This window comes from Gavia stellata, chromosome 11 (genome assembly GCF_030936135.1).
Source record: "Gavia stellata isolate bGavSte3 chromosome 11, bGavSte3.hap2, whole genome shotgun sequence".
NCBI lineage: Eukaryota > Metazoa > Chordata > Aves > Gaviiformes > Gaviidae > Gavia > Gavia stellata.
This window is the reverse complement of record NC_082604.1, coordinates 15997913-16018883: the sequence shown is the minus strand read 5'-3', so window position 1 is coordinate 16018883 and position 20971 is coordinate 15997913. Positions and strand designations below refer to the sequence as shown.

The following is a 20971-nucleotide window of genomic DNA, read 5'->3' as shown; positions in this document are numbered from 1 at the left end:
AACACGTTTTAAGCGATGAATTGTTTAACTGAAGGCAGGCAGCCAGCCAAAAAGTGGCAGAATTTAACTTGCTGATACTGTGAAACCTAAGTCCTACAGGTATTAATAATTGTTAAAACAGACACAAATTATTGAACTTAAGTCTTCCTTCCCATTTTTCCTCTCCCAGTCCTAAATGCTTGTAACTTAACTAGCTGGAGAAAAGAGACACCATTCTTCATTCTGAAGACTGGATCCCTCTCATGTCTCTGAGAGAACCTGTAGTCCACAGGGCTGACATTTTAATGGCTATATATTCTGTAGTTTTCTTAATGCTCTGAATTTCTATCAATTGGTGAACCGAACCAAACATGAGTCCTAAGCACAACTTCCGTTCTTCAGTGAACACAAAGCAATTTTTTCTTGCAACAGCCTCAAAAGGACAAATGTGAATCTGAGGTGAATACATTTAATAAAATTTGGTGCTGAGAAATAAACCGTTGTAACTTTAACAAGAACAAACCTACAACCAACTAAAAATAATAAGCCAACAGGCTTAAAAAAAGAAAAAGCTATTTTTTTTATGGGGTTCACATAGATTTCCTTCATATATTATTGACAGAGGGGCAGACCAGACCAAGATCCATGGTCACCTGAAAAGCAGAAGCTCATCCTTCAGTCTCTCAAACCATCTGAAGTAGTAATAACACACTTTCATTTCCCGTTTTGTTTCATTTGTACATGCTATAAATTACTGCTCTCACAAGACAATGTTGTAAAACCCTAAACCAAATTAATTTAATGAAGAACTGGGTTAGACCCAGCATCAGCAGTTCTGCTTCCAAGCAAATCAAGACGTTCTCCAGCCCTAGCATGCTAACTTGTGACAATGCAGGTAAAATTTGCTAATGTGCAAACTGAAGGTAAAGTGAGAAAAGTCTTAAAAGCAATCCTCTGGTTTTGCTTCGCAGTTCTGCTGTACAGAGCTAAATTCTTTAAGTGTCAACAAGGAGAAAAATATAAAACCAGAAGCCTTTCCTTTTAATATTCAAGTTATAGGAATCTAATTTAAACAGTCTTAAGCTTAAGATAAGGCAACAGACGCTTATAGATCACAAAAAAGACAAAACTGAATTAATCTGCATGCACTCAAATGATGACAGCAAAATACTAGTCTCCAACCTGAGGCGGCTGGGGTATGGTGAGGCGATATTCTCCTTGTTTGTCTCGATTGAACACAACCTTCCAAAGGATCATATCAAGGAGGACATTCTGTGAGACATTGCAGTGAGCAGGAAGAATTAAAGAAACTAATGATCATTTGTTGTTAGTGTGCACATTACAAATAAAATCTGAAATAGTGTTAGGCATAACTAATTCAGTGCCAGGCAAAACGGACAGTTTTACATTACTTGTCAGTACTTAAGCGATAAACATTTTCACTCTTAAAAGTGCTCACATGAGATTTAAGAATATGAACATGTACTTTAAATCAATAGCAACAATGATCAAAACTGCATCCATCAATACAGTAGGTAAATTTCATAAATACACATTCTTAATGTGTTGCAATACTCTAAAAAACCTGTTAAACACCGCAGACATGACTGCTTAGAGCAGTTTCCCCTCAAACCATTTTAACATTATAGCGTACTGCACGCTGTAGCTACGCTTTGTTCGTAGTTTGTTTTAAACCAGTGACAGTCCCAGAAAAGATTCAGCGGGGTGGCAAAGCTGAGCCACCAGCAGGAAGTCTGAAGGAATTCTGCAGGAGCTCTTCCAGATTTTGGAAGAGCGGGCAGAAGGTGAACAGTATGTTCAGTACATCTGGTTCTTCTCATACAGCTGCGTGGGCAGACTCGAGAGCCTTGAACAAATCCGGCAACACAGGTGTGAACCTGTGTCTTCCATGGCCTTGAGCCTACAGCTCTGATCTTTGGACAGATTCCACTTCTAACATCTGACTAACCTCTGACACTGAGAAAGGGGAGCTGATTAGCCAGACTTTTATAATATATTTTATAATGGTTATGATGTTACAAGACACCAGAATTTTATTGTGCTTTTATAAAGCATTTGCCAACAAATCTTCAGATTGTTAAGATACTCATTTCTGAACCAGTCTGGTTTAAGTATGTCTATACCAGCCATGAGGGTAAGGAGGAACATCTGCTAGGATCTGCCTTTGTTGTGCAATATTTTCTACCATCTGGTAGAAAGAATATGTGTGCTTTGTGAACCTAATCTGGCACTCACATGGAAGAAGCAAAAGCTTTACACAGCATTTCAGAAAACATGTCTGGGACAGCCACAGTCAGAAATCATTCCTGCTGTAGAAGCAATTAAAGAAACTACATATGATTGTAGTGTGACACAAAAGTGTCAAACTGGCAAGTGTGACAGAAGAGGATAGATCCAATCCCTCATGTATCTCATCATTATGAGACACTTAAAGAGGTAATTACCAGGGCATTACCCTCAGCAGAACAAACTATAGGTGATATACCTACAGAGTACCTTGTTAAAAGTAATAAGGAGATGCCATCAGCAGCTTTTCCTAGATACTCAGAATAAGACCTGTGGTACCCAGTAACTCTGTAGTGAAAAGTAGTGAGCAGAAAATCCAGCCAGGCACACAAGGACAGGAGGGCAATAAGCTATACTGGAAGTGAAGGAATGGCATAGCCTGCAATTTCTACACAACACATTGGACCCAAAGAGTTGGCACCACACGAAAAAGTTTCAGGGAGTCTAGAGTGATACTGCTGGAGTTGGACAAATACAGTTCAAAAGGTGGGACAAATGCAGGTTGAAGTTATGGAAGGTGAAGTGTGTATCATAAAACAAGGTTTGGGATTTGAGGATCACTAGACCATGCTTCTGTTGGATACCTGCTGTACAGTAAGACAACTTGTCTCTCTGTGTAAACAAAGCATTGAACTAACAGTGAAAGTGGAAGAAATAGGTTTTAAGTCAAAGCAGAACATCCCAAACAGTTAATATCAAGAAAACTGAAGCCTATAGTTACTTCTATTCCACTACTAAAGTATGGGCAACAAGATAAATAGGCAAGTCTGGTTAAAAGGAATGTGACAAATCATATTACCAGTTTTGGTAATGACAGTTAACTGACTGAAGTGTTGAAAGATGCTAACTCACACCTGCACAGGGAAGAGGAGTGGGGTGGGGTTTGAAATACCGGGTGAAAGCAAATGCTCTACAGTAATTATATTACTTAGGTTAACTCAGGAATTTACAAATTGATGGGGCAACCAACAAGGCCCAGGAGTGGAACCTTATGAATGTTTAAACCAGAGAACCACTTGTCCTTGAGAGACATGTGCTGATACATGGACTGACACACTGTACAGACTTTCTGCTAGAGCCCTGACACTTCCAGAACAGAAACATCACCAGATTGTATGAAGTTAGGAAGATCATCTGCAGAACAAAGTAATTTTTCAGCGGAAGCCAAGTTTAATTCATTTCTCTCAGTAATGTTTATCACTGGACTGAAAATTGTAACCACCACCTATTTACACTCCACGGATCAACACAAAGTTCAATTCCAAGGAATAATCTTAGTGCTTCAAAAAAGCTCATTTCCCAGAGATGGTAAAAACCATCAAAAAACTGACTAGAAAAAGTAAACAGGAAAAAACATTTCTATCTAGGAGGTTTGTTTTAAACTTACCAGAAGACAAAAAAGCCACAATTCTGCAGCTTCAGAATAACTATTTGTTTCAGTAGCACAGACAGCAACATACATAAAATTTAACTTTTAACAAATAAAAAAAGGAGTTTAGTAGTACAAAAAAGGAAGAATTAATTAAAGGGCATAAAGGAAAATTCCATCACAAGCAGGGTTAGAGTAAATATAGGATAATGTAAGAAAGGCACAGGATCTTTAGGAGACGATAAACTTGTTAACAACAAGGCAAAGGCCAAAAAATTTAGTATCTACTGCCATGTTATTGCCTATCATGTGAAAACACTGAAAAACATGTTCCAGTAGGGAGCAACATAATAGCATATGTTGTTCCAAATAGAATTTGCAGTATTTTGAACACAAAGCCTTGATAATTTTGACTGAAGTATCAAAAAAACCTTGGTTGATTTTATTTCTACTAAGTTACAAACAAAAGGGAAAAAACTAGTCAACTGGAAAGAATATTAATGCTGTAGTAATCTTCAAAGGCCAAAACGGTATGAACCAAGCAAACATTATGCTGGTTACCTTGATAGCAATCCCTCACATAGTAATGGAAATACTGACTAGAAGCTGCAGAAAATGTTACATGGCAAAAACAGATAATTGTAGTGTGCAAGCACTAGATAATGTTGAAAGGCTTTTTCATCTTGCAGAAAAAAAAAGTGACTAATGGCTGCAACCAAAACCCAAATGTATTCAGGTTGGAAATCAGGCATCAATTTAACAGGGAGAAGAACTAGCCACACGAATAAATGACTGGCTTTGAATCCGGACTCCTTCTGGAAGATGTATCTGTCAAACTCCGATTCTTGGAAGCAACACAGGGGTACCTGGATGAAAGGTAGGGCGTGTTTCTGCCCACATTAACTCTGGAATTACAACAGAAGAGGTCAATATCCAGAGTGACTGATTTTGGACAAGTTCAGGGCTGGAAAAAGCAGATCTACATGAACACGTCTACTTCTGGACTTGGATCAGATTAGATGAACAAGTTCTATAGACCTGCATTATTCTTAACAACGAGCTACGTGTATGATCCAACTGACTGAAGGTGGGCTTCCCCCTAAGGATTTTACATAGTTCTTCACTATGTTATGTTATTCTGGACTGAATTAACACAGCAAATAAATATGGAGAGTATTGTCCTATGAAATAATTTGTAAGTCTTTCAACTTTTCCCCCCCTTTTTTAATTAATAAATGTTTAAAAATTATGCTTTTAACACAAAAAACCTTGACACCTTAAATCTAGCCTACAAGGACATCTTTAGGAATACAAACTTAACAAGAAAACAGCAGCCACTTACATTGGCAAGTTGTGAAGAGAGACCTTCTAAACAAAAGACAAACATGTACCCTGAAAAAAACCCACTTAACAGGCAAGCATTTTTTCCATTGGAATTTCTTACCTCCGTCAGCACAGACACAATTGCATTGAGAATAACAATGATGAGAATTCTTAGGCGCCACTCATATGGCACACACACGAGCTGTGAGAAAAAGTTGTCAGAGGTTAGCAACATACATATGAAGTAAACACACATTCCAAACAGGCTCAGAGTTATAAATTCTCCCTTCCCCCCCAGAGTTAAAGCTCTAAAGGGGTCAAGCTTGCCCAAAAAGCAGCCAACCTGTTATCCCAGGAAGTACAGACGCCTGCATATCTGCTGAATCTTACCTCAAGGAATGTGTCAATAGATTCAACAGGATGCAACATGATGAAGAATATGAAGACATAAAGAACCATCACAGACATAACAAACAGAACTGTAAAAGACGAAAAAAAAATATTTTAATCGGACCATCTCACAATCAGAGTTTTAAACAGTTTTCCCATGTATCATGGGTTTATTACTCCCTGGAAATAACCTCTTTTCTCCCTCTAAACCCCTTCCAGGCAGATTTTTGGCAATACAAGTTGCACTGATAGCCATAAAGAGACAGAAGGCCAGACTCAATTTCTCACTGGCTCACTTGTGGAGCTGGAATCTATATACACATATACTTCTACAAACAAAGCAACTATTACACAAATTTCTCCATACAGTTTACTACTTCCCTGTTTCTAGCTCCGATTATCAGAGGATAATTGTACGATGTTCTCCTCGCAACACTATTACTGCTGAAGTGGCACAACAGAATTGTAAGCAAGCCATGGATGAATAAGTGCACAGTCACTTGGAGTTTTACTTGGAAGTGTATATAGTAAGAAAGTACTTACAATTTTTGTAGCACGGTTGTCTAAAGGGCTTTCCTTTAGAAAAGACAATTGCCACTATGAGGTACTGAAAGCTGGATATAAAAAACAAAGTTGTGTTTTCATAATTTTTAATGTAATGTTCATCATGAAGAGTCTCATTCTCATGGTATGAAGAGCTGGTGTTTGTGGCATCCAATACATTACATGCACTACAACATAAAAAAACATTTAACGCTGAGTTAAGGAGGATATGCAAACAAGGCCTACTTATTAGCAAAAGTAATGACAGAACAAATTGCTACAGTAGTTAAAAAAGCTTATCCTTGAAAATCTATTACAGGTAGTAAGAAAGAACTTAAAACTCCATCAGGGACATAGTGATTTTTGTGAATTCCAAGCTTCGAGTTCTTTTATGCTTCCAACTTCTAAGTTCACTACATGAACTATTTAGAAACTATCACTGTAGATACACGTTGAAGACAGGTAAGAAAATATCACAGTCTAAAAGACTAAAACACATCTTCATTTTCAGAAATATGAATTTGATTTACTGGAGCTCTAACAGGAAAAAACCCTTTATAATATAGAAGAGTTAAAATAGGTCTGAACCATTATTTTCAATCTCAACTGTGCCAGCTGCGCAGTGTGGCTCTGACCCAATTTTGCATTTCAACCATTGGTTAACTCCTATGTATTAGTATGCTTTTCACAAAAAATTAAGCAGACCAACAAGCTGCCATACAGAAGCTTTATTTACAGAGTCCCCCAAGGGGGTCAATAAAGAAGAAAGCAATTATTGCCTATAACTTCCGATGATTACTGTGTCTTGCACGGAGCCACTGAAGCACTTACTCAGATTCTATTGTCCAAGGCTCATACCAGGACTGCTGTTTGACCCAAAAAAACCCAAAGGTTTGGAAAGCGAGGCAGATGATGATCTGAGACAAAACGGAACACAGAAGTGGACCTGAGATAAGACCTGATGGAGGCCTTCGCGCAACAAGCTCCTTCCAAGCGGGGTTCAGACTCACTGCAAAGAGAAAGAAAAAGAAATTACACATTACATCATTATGGTTTTCAAGAGTTACCCTGTTCACATTCTGTGGAATTAGAATGGCTTGCTCATGACATCACTCTAAAAATTAGTCCAGAACTGCAAGCGTAAAACCACCTTGAAAAGATTATACTGCACTAGAATAATGCCACAGTGCCTTCTACAGGCCAGTTACCCCCTGCAGCACAGGATAGCAGGGGACAACAACAGAAGCCACGAGACTTAAGGAATTAGTAATGTCTGGCCAAATTCCCTTTGTCTGGCACAAGGACTTATAGCCCATCTCCTCAGTTTTGGTGTGCCATGGCTTCAAAGAGGCAGTTTCTATTAAACTTGAAAATGGAATTCTACTGTTAGCCAGTAAACTGAGTGCTAGGTTCATATGTGGAATCAAATACTTCACTAGATAATAGTTTTTGCATTTAGCATTTTGTGGACAGAAGTTCAACTAAAAATGCAAGAAATCAAAACATTTCAGAAGATGACATTGAAACAACTCCTGTTTTGATCCCAAAACCAGTTTTCTCATGTCAGTAGAGATTTATGACTTCCTGTACTGCAAAGAACTACTTTTCTAAGATCATGCCCACAACCTGCTTTTTGTATGAGGACATTTTACAAACTTCAGATGAATCTAACTCAGGACACACTGGTTTGTTTTTTTTAATTCATATACTGTAGTAGTCATAGTATCTTAACTCTGTGTCACAGTGCTTACTCCAAACAGCATGTAATTAGATATTAAAGAAAATTTGACCAAGCAAAAACTGCTTCATAGAAGCCAGCAGCAGTAATTCAGCACAATACTTACTAGTGAAGACAACCACCAAAATGATTGCCAAATCAATGAAGAGAAACTGGAAATCTCCCAAATTGCTCAGGATCTAGACAGAAATCACAACTGAAACATTGGTAATTTCGTCACACCAAGAAACATCTTACAGTGACACTCCTACGGCATTAATTCTTTAAATTTCACTCTACAAACAAGACAGTCTCTTGTCAAACTGGCTTTCTTTATCTGCAGTCTTGAGTACTCTACAATTCACAGATCAAATCCTGAAGTATGAAGGTATGAAACAATTTCAGTTTCAAGATGCATAAACTATTTGTAATTGAAATTTGTTTGTAATCAAGCATATTACTGAATCTTACAAACCAATGACATAATAGCTTAGGCCCACAGTTCTCTAAACACCATAACCTTACTACGTAGTCATACAGTTGTCAAAACTTCCACCTCAGAGATCCTTAAATACTTTGTTATGTTTAGCTTACTCAGAATACAAATTAAAATACAGAATTTCTACCATATACCAGACTGTGAATCCAATCATATTAACAGGAAATACTCCACTTCGCTTTTTTCCCCCCTCCTAACTCAGTACTTGAAAGCTGATCTCTTTCAATCCTTACATAAAAGGAAAGCATTGCCCTTTAAATAAAGTTAGGCTATTGTAAAATGCTGACAGTTTTTAAATAAATGAAAATTGTATTTTTGTTCAATTTATATGCTTATTTGGACTTCCCACTATAGAGACTTTGTATTCACAGACATTAGTTACTGCCTTTTTTAAATAGATACTAAAATGTTTTTCATACAGTTAATATAAAAAAGGCAAAAAATACTAACAATACTTTTAGTCCAAAGACAGTTTTTAGAATGCGGGTGTTGTGTACTCAAAGAGACTTACAATAATTTATATTAAATATCTATCAATTTTCAAATCTCTGAATCACATTGACACTGCTTAAGCACATACAGAATACTTACAGAATATAGCAGAGTAACACTGATGTACTGGATAATGCTGTATAATGCCATGAACTTAAATACACAGAAGGAAGTTATTAAAGCAGCACGGCCTTCCCTGTCAAAACAAATGCAGTCATGTAACTAGAAAGCTTTCTGTGCAAGCAGTTAATTCTGCTTAGCAAAACGTTAGCTGCAATTAAACGTATCGGCAAACCCTTTGAGGGACGTTAAGCTGAAGGCATCCAGAGAAAAAGGGGTCAGAATGGTACACTTTCAAGTACATCGAAGTTGTGAGCATGCTTTCTGAACTGAGCCACCACATTACTTCAGTGTTCTTTGGACTTTATGTGGTTTTCCAAAAGAGGTTTTAAAATTAAGGTCTGCTTGCAAAAGCATCTATGAAGCACTAGTTTACTACATGGATTGAATGAACATGCAGTCAGCCACAGAGTTGCTGACTTCAGAAATGTTTCCGATTATGCATTACTTCATTAGTTCCACACAGACTTAACTAGACTCTTCTCTGGCTGACCTTTATCCAAAATTATTACCTAATTTCCAATTCTAGAATAAAAAATTGGTCAAACCCTATTTAGAAAATTTGTTTTCTACTTTGTATGGTGCTGAACAGTTATCTGAAGGATTTTACTGCTTGCAATTACACACAGCCTTTATGGAAACTAGCATAGTCACTAAGACATCAAATTAAATACTAACATGTAGTAGCTCACACTCTAAAAAATTAACTTTACATGGACAGAAGGGTTTATAACAAAATACTACATCATGCTATATGGCAAGCCTTTGCTCAGAGTACCTTCAGTAAAGAAACAGAACTACTGAAAATGTATGGCTTGTTTAATTCAAACTGGCCTCCTACAGCATCAAACACATACTAATACAGAGTATTCAAAACGAGTTACATGGATGCATTTAAGTTCACAGTAAGTGGCATTACCTGATCAGCTTTGGCACACAGGAAATACTAGGTGTCCTGGAAGTGAACGGTGATGCCACAGAAGCCTCAAGTTCAGACAAAGATATACCACCATGTGCCCTCTTTAGCGCCTGCCAGTTAACAATGAAATAGAGAACATTTTAAAACTTGCTTTAGCTGTAAAATTTAACTGAACAGTTCTGTATGGAAAATAAAAATATACTTACACCACAGTCATTTGCTCCATCTCCACACATGCCCACATAGTAACTACAAAAACCAAACAGATGTCAGCATTCTGGACCATTCCCTAATCATAGTCCATTTAGCTTACTTCATTAAATACTTCTATATTATTTGACTTATTCAGGGTTTGCATAATAATGAGCGATCGTTAATGCTGAAAGCTATTACTGTTGCCATTATAAAGAAGTAGACAGAAAAGTAACCAATAATGGTTATCAGCCCCCTGTCATTCCAAGGTGGTCTAAAGCATCTTTGCTCTAGGCAAAGAGACTTCTGTAGTATTTTGTATAGCTGCAAGGCCTGACTCCAACAGACAGTGGTATATTGACCATATGTGAACAGAAGTCATCCCTTTAATACTTCTTTAACACACAGACGACATTTGATGGATTTGTTTATTAAGCCGAGCAACCAGATTTATAAAACATATTAGTCAGTTTAGCTATTCATCATTTATAACTTCATGAAAAGTCTGAAACTTTCACAACTAGCCAGCAGATGGTACTACTCTCACTCCAGCTCAGCTAACGGGCTGATTTACCGACTCAAGGAAGCTGTATTAGCCCAGCCTTTTTCATTTGGCAAAACAGCTAGGAGCATACATAATTTTTTCCTCCTACCACACCAAACGCTGTCAACTCTCCTGCTTTCTATGCTTAAGCAAATACTTACTCTACATTTTGTAAAGCTTCCACCAACTGAGTTTTCTGATCAGGTGCCATGCGAGCAAACACAGTGCCATGTAACACAAGCTGGAAGACAGAAGATTTCTTAATGCTCACTGGACAAAGTCTGTTCACCGTCAAAAGTGCCCATACTCAAGTAAAATGCTCACCTTGGGTACCAGGTCCTGAAAATGCTCCAAAATCACTGCAAATGACTTTCCATTCATTGCAAAATGGTATTTGGTCATCTGGAGATCCTCAAGGCTTTCATGGACCAATTTAACTGGAATATCCTATCAAAAGTAGTTTAATACTCCAGCTGTAGTGTATTTACACAGACACCTTGCAATTTCAAGCTAATACTCAGAGGGGTATTCCTAGAGATCCCACACTAGAAGAGGTTTCTAAGAACGTTACTTGAAAGAAAACCTCATACAATGAAAACACTTATTTAGTAATAAGAAAATGTGGTTTAATGTTTCAACTACAAGCAGCTAGAGCAGTCTTAACAGATCGAAATGTGGAAAAAACCTGTCTCCTGCACAAATGAAGTGTCAAATGTTGCATCACAGTTGAAAAACCTAGCTCCCCCAGCTATTCTTCTACTCTTTGGTATTTTAAGATCTGAAAGTTAACTAGTACATCAGTTTTGATTTGACACTTAACAGCAGATTTGCTACTTAACAGAATATGATAAAAAGAAACTCAACAGTAAAACTAACTGCTTACACTCCAGGGGCATAATAATGCTCATATTACCTCTGAGTTTATGGCTGGTGATGAACTAGTGCATTTTGCGAGGGTATCTGCATAATGCCAGTTGATTCTGGCAGCCTGCCCATCCTTTGGAGGTAGTGCTTCAGCAATAATGACCTTATCCTGAGGTAGAATCATTCCACAATCTCTGGCCACAGAGATAGCAGTTAACATGTTATCCCCTGTTAAACAATTGCATGTAAATAGGTTTAAGTTAAGAAAAGGATAAATAGCGTACACTGACATTCCACATAAGAGAAAAGCTAACAAAGGCAGTTTTAAACTAGGAAGAAAACTGCCTAACGTATCAGTGACAACCTTAGGGCAAACCAAGTCTACAGACAAAATTCAGTGTCTAGCCCGTTAAACCCCTCCCCTGCACTAGCATCACTAGAAACTCTGTATGCTTCGCTTCTTTCAGCCACAAAGATCTCTTATTGACCAAATCTAAAATCAGGCAGAAAACACAGGGCCATGTAAAGTGCTGCTTTTTAAACATGGTCACAGATCATGCAAGACAAACACTGAGTTGTATTGCTAGCCTATCAAAACACTATTCCAACATTGCAATACCTGTGATTTAAAAAAAACACGTACACAGGTTGTATGCAAAACACTAAGCACAGATACCTAGGCCACTTAAGGGAACGTAAGAAGTCATTCTTGGAAAAAGATCCATTACAAAGTGACTTACAATGTAATTAAAAATGGTAGGGACCCTCAGGAGGTCATCTAGTCCAACCTCCTTCTCAAAGCAGGGTCAGTCATAAGATTAGACCAGGACTTTTAGCTAGTCTGATTTAGAAAACCTCCAAGGTTTTTCACCCTTCAATTCAGTATAAAGTAACCTGTGCATGGAGCTAGGGAGAGGAAGCTACAAAGTAGAATTCATCCCCATGTTGGTTTCTGATCTCTGACTTATCAAAGCAAATTTCATCCAAAAAGAAACCGACTGGTGTCTGAATATTCTCACAATAGTTTCTAAACTTCCCTCTTGCTCTACATACAGTGTAATCTCAGCCTATTGACACTAAAATTTTACTTCATACACTACAATTAAAAGGTCGTCAAAAAGAGACAGATTTTATCCAAGTATGAATGTTTACATGCTAACCTGTAACCATGACAGTGCGAATGTTGGCTTTATGCAAATCTTCAAGTACAGCTGGGGTTTCTTGCTTTAGCTTGTTTTGCATTATAATTAACCCCATAAAATCCATGTTGCTTTCAATAGCATCTCTGTACAAAAGGAGGCAAGGAAAAGAACAATTATTAGATGCAGCTTAAAGAGCCTGATTTTCTGTTTATCAAAATAAAAGGAAATGTTTATTTTTAACGATTAGAAGAGTGAAGAATTTGCTTAATAAAAAGTGACCTGAGAGATACCATCATTAACATTCATTTATACTTATTTCCCTTGTTTTAGTTTAAAACCAGTATGAGAAAATGTACAACTCAAGTACAGTTGTTCAGTTTCTTCCACAATAATTCATTCTGAAAGAAATTACGATCTCAAAAAGAAAGGGTTTTGCTAGAAAAAAAGCTCTGAAACTAACTGTATTCACAACCAAATTTTAAGATTTGTTTAGAATGCAGATCTCTGATTTCCAAACTAGCTGAACCTCAACATACAAAGCTACCGAATTATGTTACCAAGGCTAGTAAGATTAATAGACATTAGCTAGTTAAGTAAAGCAACTAATTAACTTTAGTTTACATGAAAGTCAGTGTATTTACAAGTCTTGGGTATTCTACTGCTACTGTAGATTTTCACACCTGAAATTGGAAAACCCATTTCTCTGCTTTGTACTGTTTTGCAAAAAGTTCATCTTGTGCACAGCACTGATACAAAAAAACAGAGTCAAAGTGGGCATTTTCATAGAGATGCTACACTTTCAAACACTATGGAAGGGACAGCATTATCCACAAAACTAGGACCAGCTGAAAAGTAATTAACAGGAAATACTACTCTTTGAAGGAAGAAACCTTTCTACCTTGCAAACCTTTCTGACAAGCTTTACAATGAGAAAATAGACATGCTGCCAGATGAAGAAACTAAATCAAACATGCCCAGGAGGGTTTCCACTATATGCCATTATCTTCAATAGACACAGATTATATGCTCAAGTTAAAAAAAAAAAAAAAGGAAAAAAATCAGAAATCAGATGAGGTTTTCTGCCACACTAGCATAAATTAAACCTCATGAAGAAATATTATTACAGTTAATTTCAAGCTTAACGATGTTCCTCAGAATTCATATTACTGCAGAAAAACTTCCTTATCTTAAATTTCTCTGTTGTCCAGCGCACAAACAGAGAATGCAAGGAACTACATATGTCAAGACAGAAGAAAGCTAAAGAAGAGCAGTAATTGATTTAAACAAAAATAAACATTACATAATTAATTCAAAGCATGCCTCTTTAAAGTCTGTTACTCAGTAAAAAAGTGAAGTCACTCTTACCTATTAATAGTCTGGACTTTGTGCCATGTAAGCTTAGACTCCAATTTTCTGTGAGCAAGAGCAATAACTCGGAAGCCCTGCTTAGTGTATTCTTCCAGGACACACTCAAAGTCAACAGGAACTTTAAAAAGGTCAAGTTTAGAGTTATTAAAATTATTCATATTACAGCTGAGCTACACAAAAAATAAAAATAGTTTGTTCCATTACCTGTTTCCTGCTTACACAAGCTGGCAATCACTTCAGGGGCACCTTTCATGTAAGCATCCATTCTCTTCTCCCCTAGAACTCTCGCTATTACACACATACGTTGCAAAACTGAAGAAAAAGGAAACTGGCGCACAATTCCAATCTCATAACTGGTCTGTGTCATACAGGAAGGAAGGAAGAAAAGGGTTACATCCACATACATTCTGAAAAAAGAGGTACATGTTTAATTGAAAAAGCATACGTACCGAAAGCTCAAACAATTCCTAAAAAAAAGAAAAAGATACATTTAGTGTAAGTATTAATTTTTAAGTATTTTCTCAGCTACAAACTATTTCAACATAAATCAGTAAATGAATCTACAGAGCACTCTCTATATAACGTCACACCATTTTTGCAATGGATTTCATGAAAGCTAAATATGAATATACTGCATCTGTTTAGTATCCTTTAAGTGGGACATAGTAGAACTTCTGATTTCTTGATTAGAATTCGCAAGACCTTTCATAGTCCAACCTGTGTCTGTTATCATGCAATAAGCTTCAAGAATGTTCATGTGTCAACTACTGCACAATAATTACTGCTTGCATGTACACTGAATTCTGAACAAAAAAAGACACTTCTGTCCACTTAGAATAACACTCATACAGAGGAACCAACCTGATATACCCTCCCATTACCCTGCTCTGTGATAATCTGGATATACAGTCACATGTTTAAAATTTCCTCTCCTGTTTAAAAAATACTTCAAAATGCAGGTAGAAGAAAATTTTAGATCTGTCAAGGACATTTTATTTTTAACTCGGCACTTAATTAAAACATACATCTCTAAGGTACAATGGTGGCGAGAATTCTGCACCATGCAGTGACATTAACAGAAACGATTGTTTTAACTGAACCTGCAAGGTGAGCACACCTAAGCCCTTCATTAGCACAGAAAGAATTTGGTAATGATACTAATATTAAAATGCATAGGCTCAAAAAGCATTACAGCACTTTATAACCACTCTGTAAGGGTGCTTGCAATCAGTCTTCTCACCTTTAAAGTGGCATATACTGAACCACTACCTTCAACAACAGTTTAAACATGTCTTCTCTATCTTTGCCATCAAAAACCACATAGTTTTGATCCTGATGGAATTATATCAGCCAGAACCACAGCATAAATGTAAAAATTTATTTACACAGTAAAACGTATTTGTTAAACACGAAAGATTACTTTAACTGAAAGAACTGCTTTGAATTTTTATACCATTTCTTGATTTGTAGCTTGCTTGGATTCTGGGAAAAGTTGTTTTGAAGGTCGAACCACTGTTGGCATGATTCGATTGTGAAGGGCTGTTTCCTCTTCAGTTGCTTCTTCTAAAATCTGTATTAAAAATAATCAACTAATTTATACATTCATTAACTTTGATTTTCTCATAATGTAATTTTCAGAAAAAGACAGCCTTGGAAGTCAGCCCAAGGTGCAATGATCTTTCTAAACAAGATTTCCTGTGAGAATTAAGTGTCTTAATTTAGCAGTTAACTTAATATCCACCTAGCTATTTTACACGTTTATTATATGTATTGAAACCTTGCCACACACAACATCAGAAAGCAGTAAATTAGCTCTTCAGATTCTTTCAGCTCTATGAATTGTTGCACAGAACACATTTTCTGAACATTTTCATATTAAGACCTCCTTTGCACACATGTGTTGTCAAAAGCCCACCATTTTACAGTTACAGCTTGAAACAGCATATAATGGCTTATCTTGTATATAACAGCATAGGAAATTCTAGATTGCTAATCTTAAAAAAGTTGCTTCTCTTGAAATAAGCAGACACTTACCCATCCTATTGCTTCAAACATCTTCAAATCAAGTGGATCCCCAGAAAGTACCCCTTCAATTTTTGTAAGGGAATGACAAGTTGCCATGCAAGCAACAAACTCGGACTTCAGCAAGCTCTCACTGCAAGCCCTCTCTTCCGGCAAAAGGAAACTAAAACAATGAAGTTATAATATGCTTAGCACTATAATTATTTATTATGAGCCAATTCAAAAAGTTTGTTTAGATTAACGGAAGAAAATTGACTGCACAAGTCTCTTCACTTGTATTTTCACACATCACAGCAAATAGATAAAGACCCTGGGCTGGAATCTTCAGAAATGGTCACAACTTCTGCCTCCTTCAAAAACTCTGTGTTAATTCACTGTCTAGTTTGATCCCTCATACAGAGGCCTCTTATCACTTTGTACTTAACTCAAATTAGCTAAGCTAATTCATTTCAGCAGCCCAAAGAGACATCTCTTAGGAGGACAGGATTAAGGAAACATGCTATACTTTAACTGCATCATTTCTGCAGTATGAACCTAACGAGGTCTCACACTTTTATGAGGCTGAGGTGGAATTTAATTTGTTAGAGTTATAACTTTCATTACACCTAAACCATATTTTCAGTTGCATTCTTACAGCTCATTACAGAAATGCAAACATATATGAGCTCACACTGAATTTTCTATTCTATTCTGCTGAAGCTGTTACAGCACAGCTAAGTATCATATTTGCGATCAGCTCTGAGCTTATCCTTACCGAGCACTTTCCACCCGTTGAATTCCCCAAAGATCCAAGCCGTCCTCAGTAAGCGTGCCAGTCTGCAAAACAAACAAAAGGACATGGAAAGAAGAAAAAGCCTTCAGAAATAAGTTATCCTCAGGTAAAGCAAAAATTAACAGCTAATTAACCAAATTACACATGAACAATATATTTTATTTTGTTTTCACTTAAAAATCAAGACTTCAGGACAGGAAATACAGTATCTCCCTTGCTTTTTGCTAGTAACTAAGTTCCAACTCTGTTAAATAACTTAAAAACATTCAAAGCAAACATGCCCCTCCTTGGAGGCAGGACAAATGAAACAGACCCTTAAAATCCAAAGATGATAGCTGAACACTCTGTATTCAGGGGTTGGGGGCAACAGAAAATAGGTACTAAATTCTTAGTACTACTTTCTTACATAGCTAAAACAGTAACTGGAATATATTTACAAGGGAAATAATAAACTTAGTGTGTGTACTTAAGATTTTAGATAAAAATCTAAGGAGGAAAATAAATTTTATCTAAGAATTAGCTAAAAGCAAAGGATTCCAGCTAGTGCACTACTGTGCTTCTCTAATGTTTCTGTTATGGAATAATAACAAAAGATGGTTTGGCTTTTCACGGAAATACATGAAAATAAGAAACAAGTCTGACCTCACACTTCCATTTTTCAGAAGCCTGCCTACTAAATAAAACCCCTAATAGATCCCAACTCTCACATTTCTGGGGTGCCAGTAGTAAGCTAGGACTTGGGAGTCTTGAGATAAGAAAGCAGCTCTGTATTATAACAACTTTTTAGAGCAGACTGAATTGAGTTAACAGGTGGTAAACACTGAATACCTGAAAGCTAACAGGACAAAAATGATCTAACTTATATGAAAGTAATGAATTTTCTTGTAGTTGCTTGTTTATACAAATTCCCATTTATAATACAATGCCTCTCCAGGTGGCAACACAAAGCTTCAGAATTCACCTAACCTTATCAAAACACACAAGATTCAACTGGCCACAAATATTTATCCTTTGTGGGCTGATGCAGAAGATGCCAATTTTTTTCAACCTTCTTTGTGCATAAACAATGCCAGCAGTCATGGCAGCAGGGAGTGCTGGAGGCACCGTGATAGTGATAATGTCAAGAGATTCGATGATGATGGTATGAGCTGGAACCTGCAATAAACATCAGAGTTAATGAACAAGAACTCACTACTTAAAGATTCACTATCCCACTGAAGCATTACATCACTGTTACCAAAAGCAAAATCCACACATTGCTCTCCCCAGTATGACATGTTCTGGATTGCCCAGAAACTTAGCACAATCTTCACCCACCATCAGCAACCGCGATAATCCAATCCTAAATTACCCACAACGCATAACTTCAGGTTTTCACTTTTTCCCCTGCAAATATATCACTTTAAAACAGTAACTGAATAATACAAAATTTTTGGAGAGAAAAAGTTACAGTTATCAGTTACCATTTTCTTGGGAAGGATTTTTTGCCTGCAGCATGCTTTAGATGTGTTGTATCCTACTTCTTCCAACTGGATATCAGTCAGATGGTAATCTTGCATATAATAAAGATAAAAATCTAGTAATTGGGTCAGTAGAAATTGAGGTAAATTCAAATTACACTGTAATATATTCAAATTCTGCTTCTCTGCCCAGTTTTCTTCTCGGTAAGCTTGTCTTTCTCGTTCCATTAATACAAAATAAAGCAAAGACATTTTCACTTAAAATCAAATTGTTTCTCATCATCTGAAGTGTACTGGAAATCACGATCAACGCTTTTTCTAAAATAAGGCGGTTCTGGACCAGAAGTGAAAACATACCTCATTTAAGATGCTATTGACAACCGTATAAAGAAACCCAATGCCTGCCACCACTACCAGAGACAAGAGAAACAAATAGGCATCTCTGTAAAGTTTAAAGTCAGTTGGCTTTGGATATAGTATGGAACGAACAAGCTGTCCTTTAGCAGTACTAAAGCCTAGGAAAAAAAAAGGAGTAAGTTAGTGAAAGTATAAACAAGAGCAAAGCTATTCAAATATATTAAAAACCTCAATGAAACCCTTAAGCTACTCATTTCATTAAGACTGTTTCTCAATACACAGTAACAGATGTTTTGCAATACTGTAATTAAGGTGCTTCAAAAATGTATGTGCACATCATACTAAGTGTTTCTCTCCTATGGCAAGGACATGCAGCTGATGCAAATGAACCCCGCTTCTACAGGCAGCAGTAAACCCTCAAATGGTTTGGCCTGGAAGAGTTTGTTGTACTGCATTTTGTCCGTCACAGTGCAGAGCTTGTGGGTATATTTATTAATTGACTAATTAAGCCAGTCCTTGCAAAAAGAAAATGAAGTTATTCATAGAGTCCAACCTTAAGTACTTAAATGGCAAGTCTCTGCAAGCTCCTTCGACAGCCAGAAAGATTCAGAAAACACTGCAGTGCACAGAGTCATCTTTTGGACAAACCCACCTCTTGATCACATTTTGACACCTAAACTAGAAGACTAGACTTCTAAGGGTCTTAGAGTGAGACAACCAATAGACACCCTGAGATCCTCCTTGAACCTTTGCCCCAACATTTGAAGAGGCCTGTGCCCAATTTCATATGCCCGAAACATTTTGTATCTGCTTAGACTTCAAAGTCTATTACTACAACCTCAATATCAACGTCGGTCTGCTGGCATTAGTGACAGCTCCTCGACAGCTTCTCAGTCTGCAAGCCATCATAGCAAAGGCTAAGCCCTCCGCGCTGATATGAGGCATACAAGATTCTACCAGAACAAAGCAGCTATTGCATCAGTCTTAAAGAGGATGTTCATCACAAGAGGAGCAAGGCGTGAAGCCTCCAGGCTTTGAATTTGCTACTGCAGAATACAAACCATGAGCCTATTCAGCAAAGTTCATCATGTCAGCATGTACTTGATTATTTAGTCAAAAATGCTTTATAATTCGACACAGCCATCAAAAGAAGAAATCAGAACTACTTTTGATTTTTTTTTTATGGTTTTGCAGAAGGGTCTGTAGCCACATAGGCTAGAACACAGCAGGGTAAAACAATAAATGAAAACCTCATGTGGTGTCTTGAGAACACACTGGACATAGAGATTCTTTACAACTACAATAGGAGCCACAATGACATACACACTAACATATCCATGAACTGAGTTTCAGGAGCAATAAAAATGAATACATTTAGTTCATCAGTATTTTATGTATATTTCAGCTTTACATTTCAAACATTTCATGTTAAAGGCTTAACTCTGAAGAGTACTGTGAGTACAGTCCCAGCAGATTAATCTTATGTCCTGATTTATGACAAGATTAAGACTACACACCTTTGCACACAACCACATGGAGTTCTGCTCTCCTAGAATTCTAAAAGAAAGTAAATTTTCTAGTATCTTCAATTTTGTGTCATCCCCCTTCCTCAGATAAAGGGATTTTTACTTGTATGTCACTAGGTAAGAATTACTTTAGTTCTTACTACTGAACATCTTAGGAGCGAGAAGCTACAAGCGCTGTGGCATCTATCCAGTTCTGTGAAGTGGGAAATTCCCTACTTGCCTAAAAGCCATCCCTGTAAACCAGAGAGGAGAACAGAAAGGATTTCATATCCCGTTGCTTCTCTCTCTATATATAGTCATAGTAGGAAAAGCATACTTGTCCACACGTAAAATCTGAACAAGGTCCACAGAGCTAAATTCATCCTGTTTACAACATAGGTGCTAACTCTGACCTGTCATGGGCAAAGTGCAGATTGAAAAAATTAATTCAGATGTCAGGGCAGTAAGACTTAGTGTGTTGGAAGCAATTACAGTTCTCCTTGTAAGAGTTCCAGACTTTAAAAAAAAAGGCATTATCCTTCCTGCAGAGTAGAAGAAATAAGACTTCAGCAGTACATTTCTGTTCCTGTTTTGGACCATCTATCTGTATATACATGCCAGGCTGGGCATGTAAAATTTCTTATTTATGCAACAAAAGAAGTTGAGATGGACATTATTAAAGGGGAGATGTGCTCAAGAGAAGGGAAATATTTTTCTTTGAAAAAGACTAATAAAAGCCTCTAGAAAGACATTAATGAATTTAATAAAAAAAAAAATCAGAACATTTACTGCTAAAACAGACTAACAGAAGGTGAAGAGAAGACACCAGAGAAAGAAGAGGCTAATTAGGATGAAGTTACTTGTTGGAAAACTTGCTTTAAGTAGTATTCTATCAATGTAGTCAAATTTATTCTATCCAATTCTACTGGAGCTTGGATTATAGCTTACGTTCATCTGTTTTGTGGTGGTTTTCTTAAGATCATCTTTGTAAAGCAGAATCCCTCAACTACATTAGTCTGTGCAATAGTTTTTAATAGAACATCTGTATTATCTAAAACCAAACCTTTAACATACTACTATGAATAAG

At 36.9% G+C, this 20971-nt stretch overlaps 1 protein-coding gene across 3 annotated transcripts in view; it reads right to left on the bottom strand.

Moving 5' to 3' along the window:
- ATP13A3 (ATPase 13A3) overlaps nt 1–20971 on the bottom strand; it is a 35521-nt gene that overhangs the window by 1155 nt on the left and 13395 nt on the right. For 2 of the 3 annotated variants that reach the window (XM_059822342.1, XM_059822343.1), the window contains 21 exons: nt 18380–18537; nt 17529–17717; nt 16545–16606; nt 15803–15953; nt 15222–15338; nt 14218–14235; nt 13973–14126; nt 13766–13886; nt 12419–12543; nt 11308–11486; nt 10719–10841; nt 10556–10635; nt 9865–9907; nt 9659–9768; nt 8719–8815; nt 7756–7828; nt 6743–6920; nt 5912–6099; nt 5369–5457; nt 5100–5180; nt 1162–1251 (listed from right to left, as the gene is read on the bottom strand). In XM_059822342.1, the coding sequence (XP_059678325.1) occupies nt 1162–1251; nt 5100–5180; nt 5369–5457; nt 5912–6099; nt 6743–6920; nt 7756–7828; nt 8719–8815; nt 9659–9768; nt 9865–9907; nt 10556–10635; nt 10719–10841; nt 11308–11486; nt 12419–12543; nt 13766–13886; nt 13973–14126; nt 14218–14235; nt 15222–15338; nt 15803–15953; nt 16545–16606; nt 17529–17717; nt 18380–18537 (2426 nt within the window). The remainder of the gene's footprint in view (nt 1–1161; nt 1252–5099; nt 5181–5368; nt 5458–5911; nt 6100–6742; nt 6921–7755; nt 7829–8718; nt 8816–9658; nt 9769–9864; nt 9908–10555; nt 10636–10718; nt 10842–11307; nt 11487–12418; nt 12544–13765; nt 13887–13972; nt 14127–14217; nt 14236–15221; nt 15339–15802; nt 15954–16544; nt 16607–17528; nt 17718–18379; nt 18538–20971) is intronic. The other variant, XM_009821198.2, reaches the window with a different exon arrangement.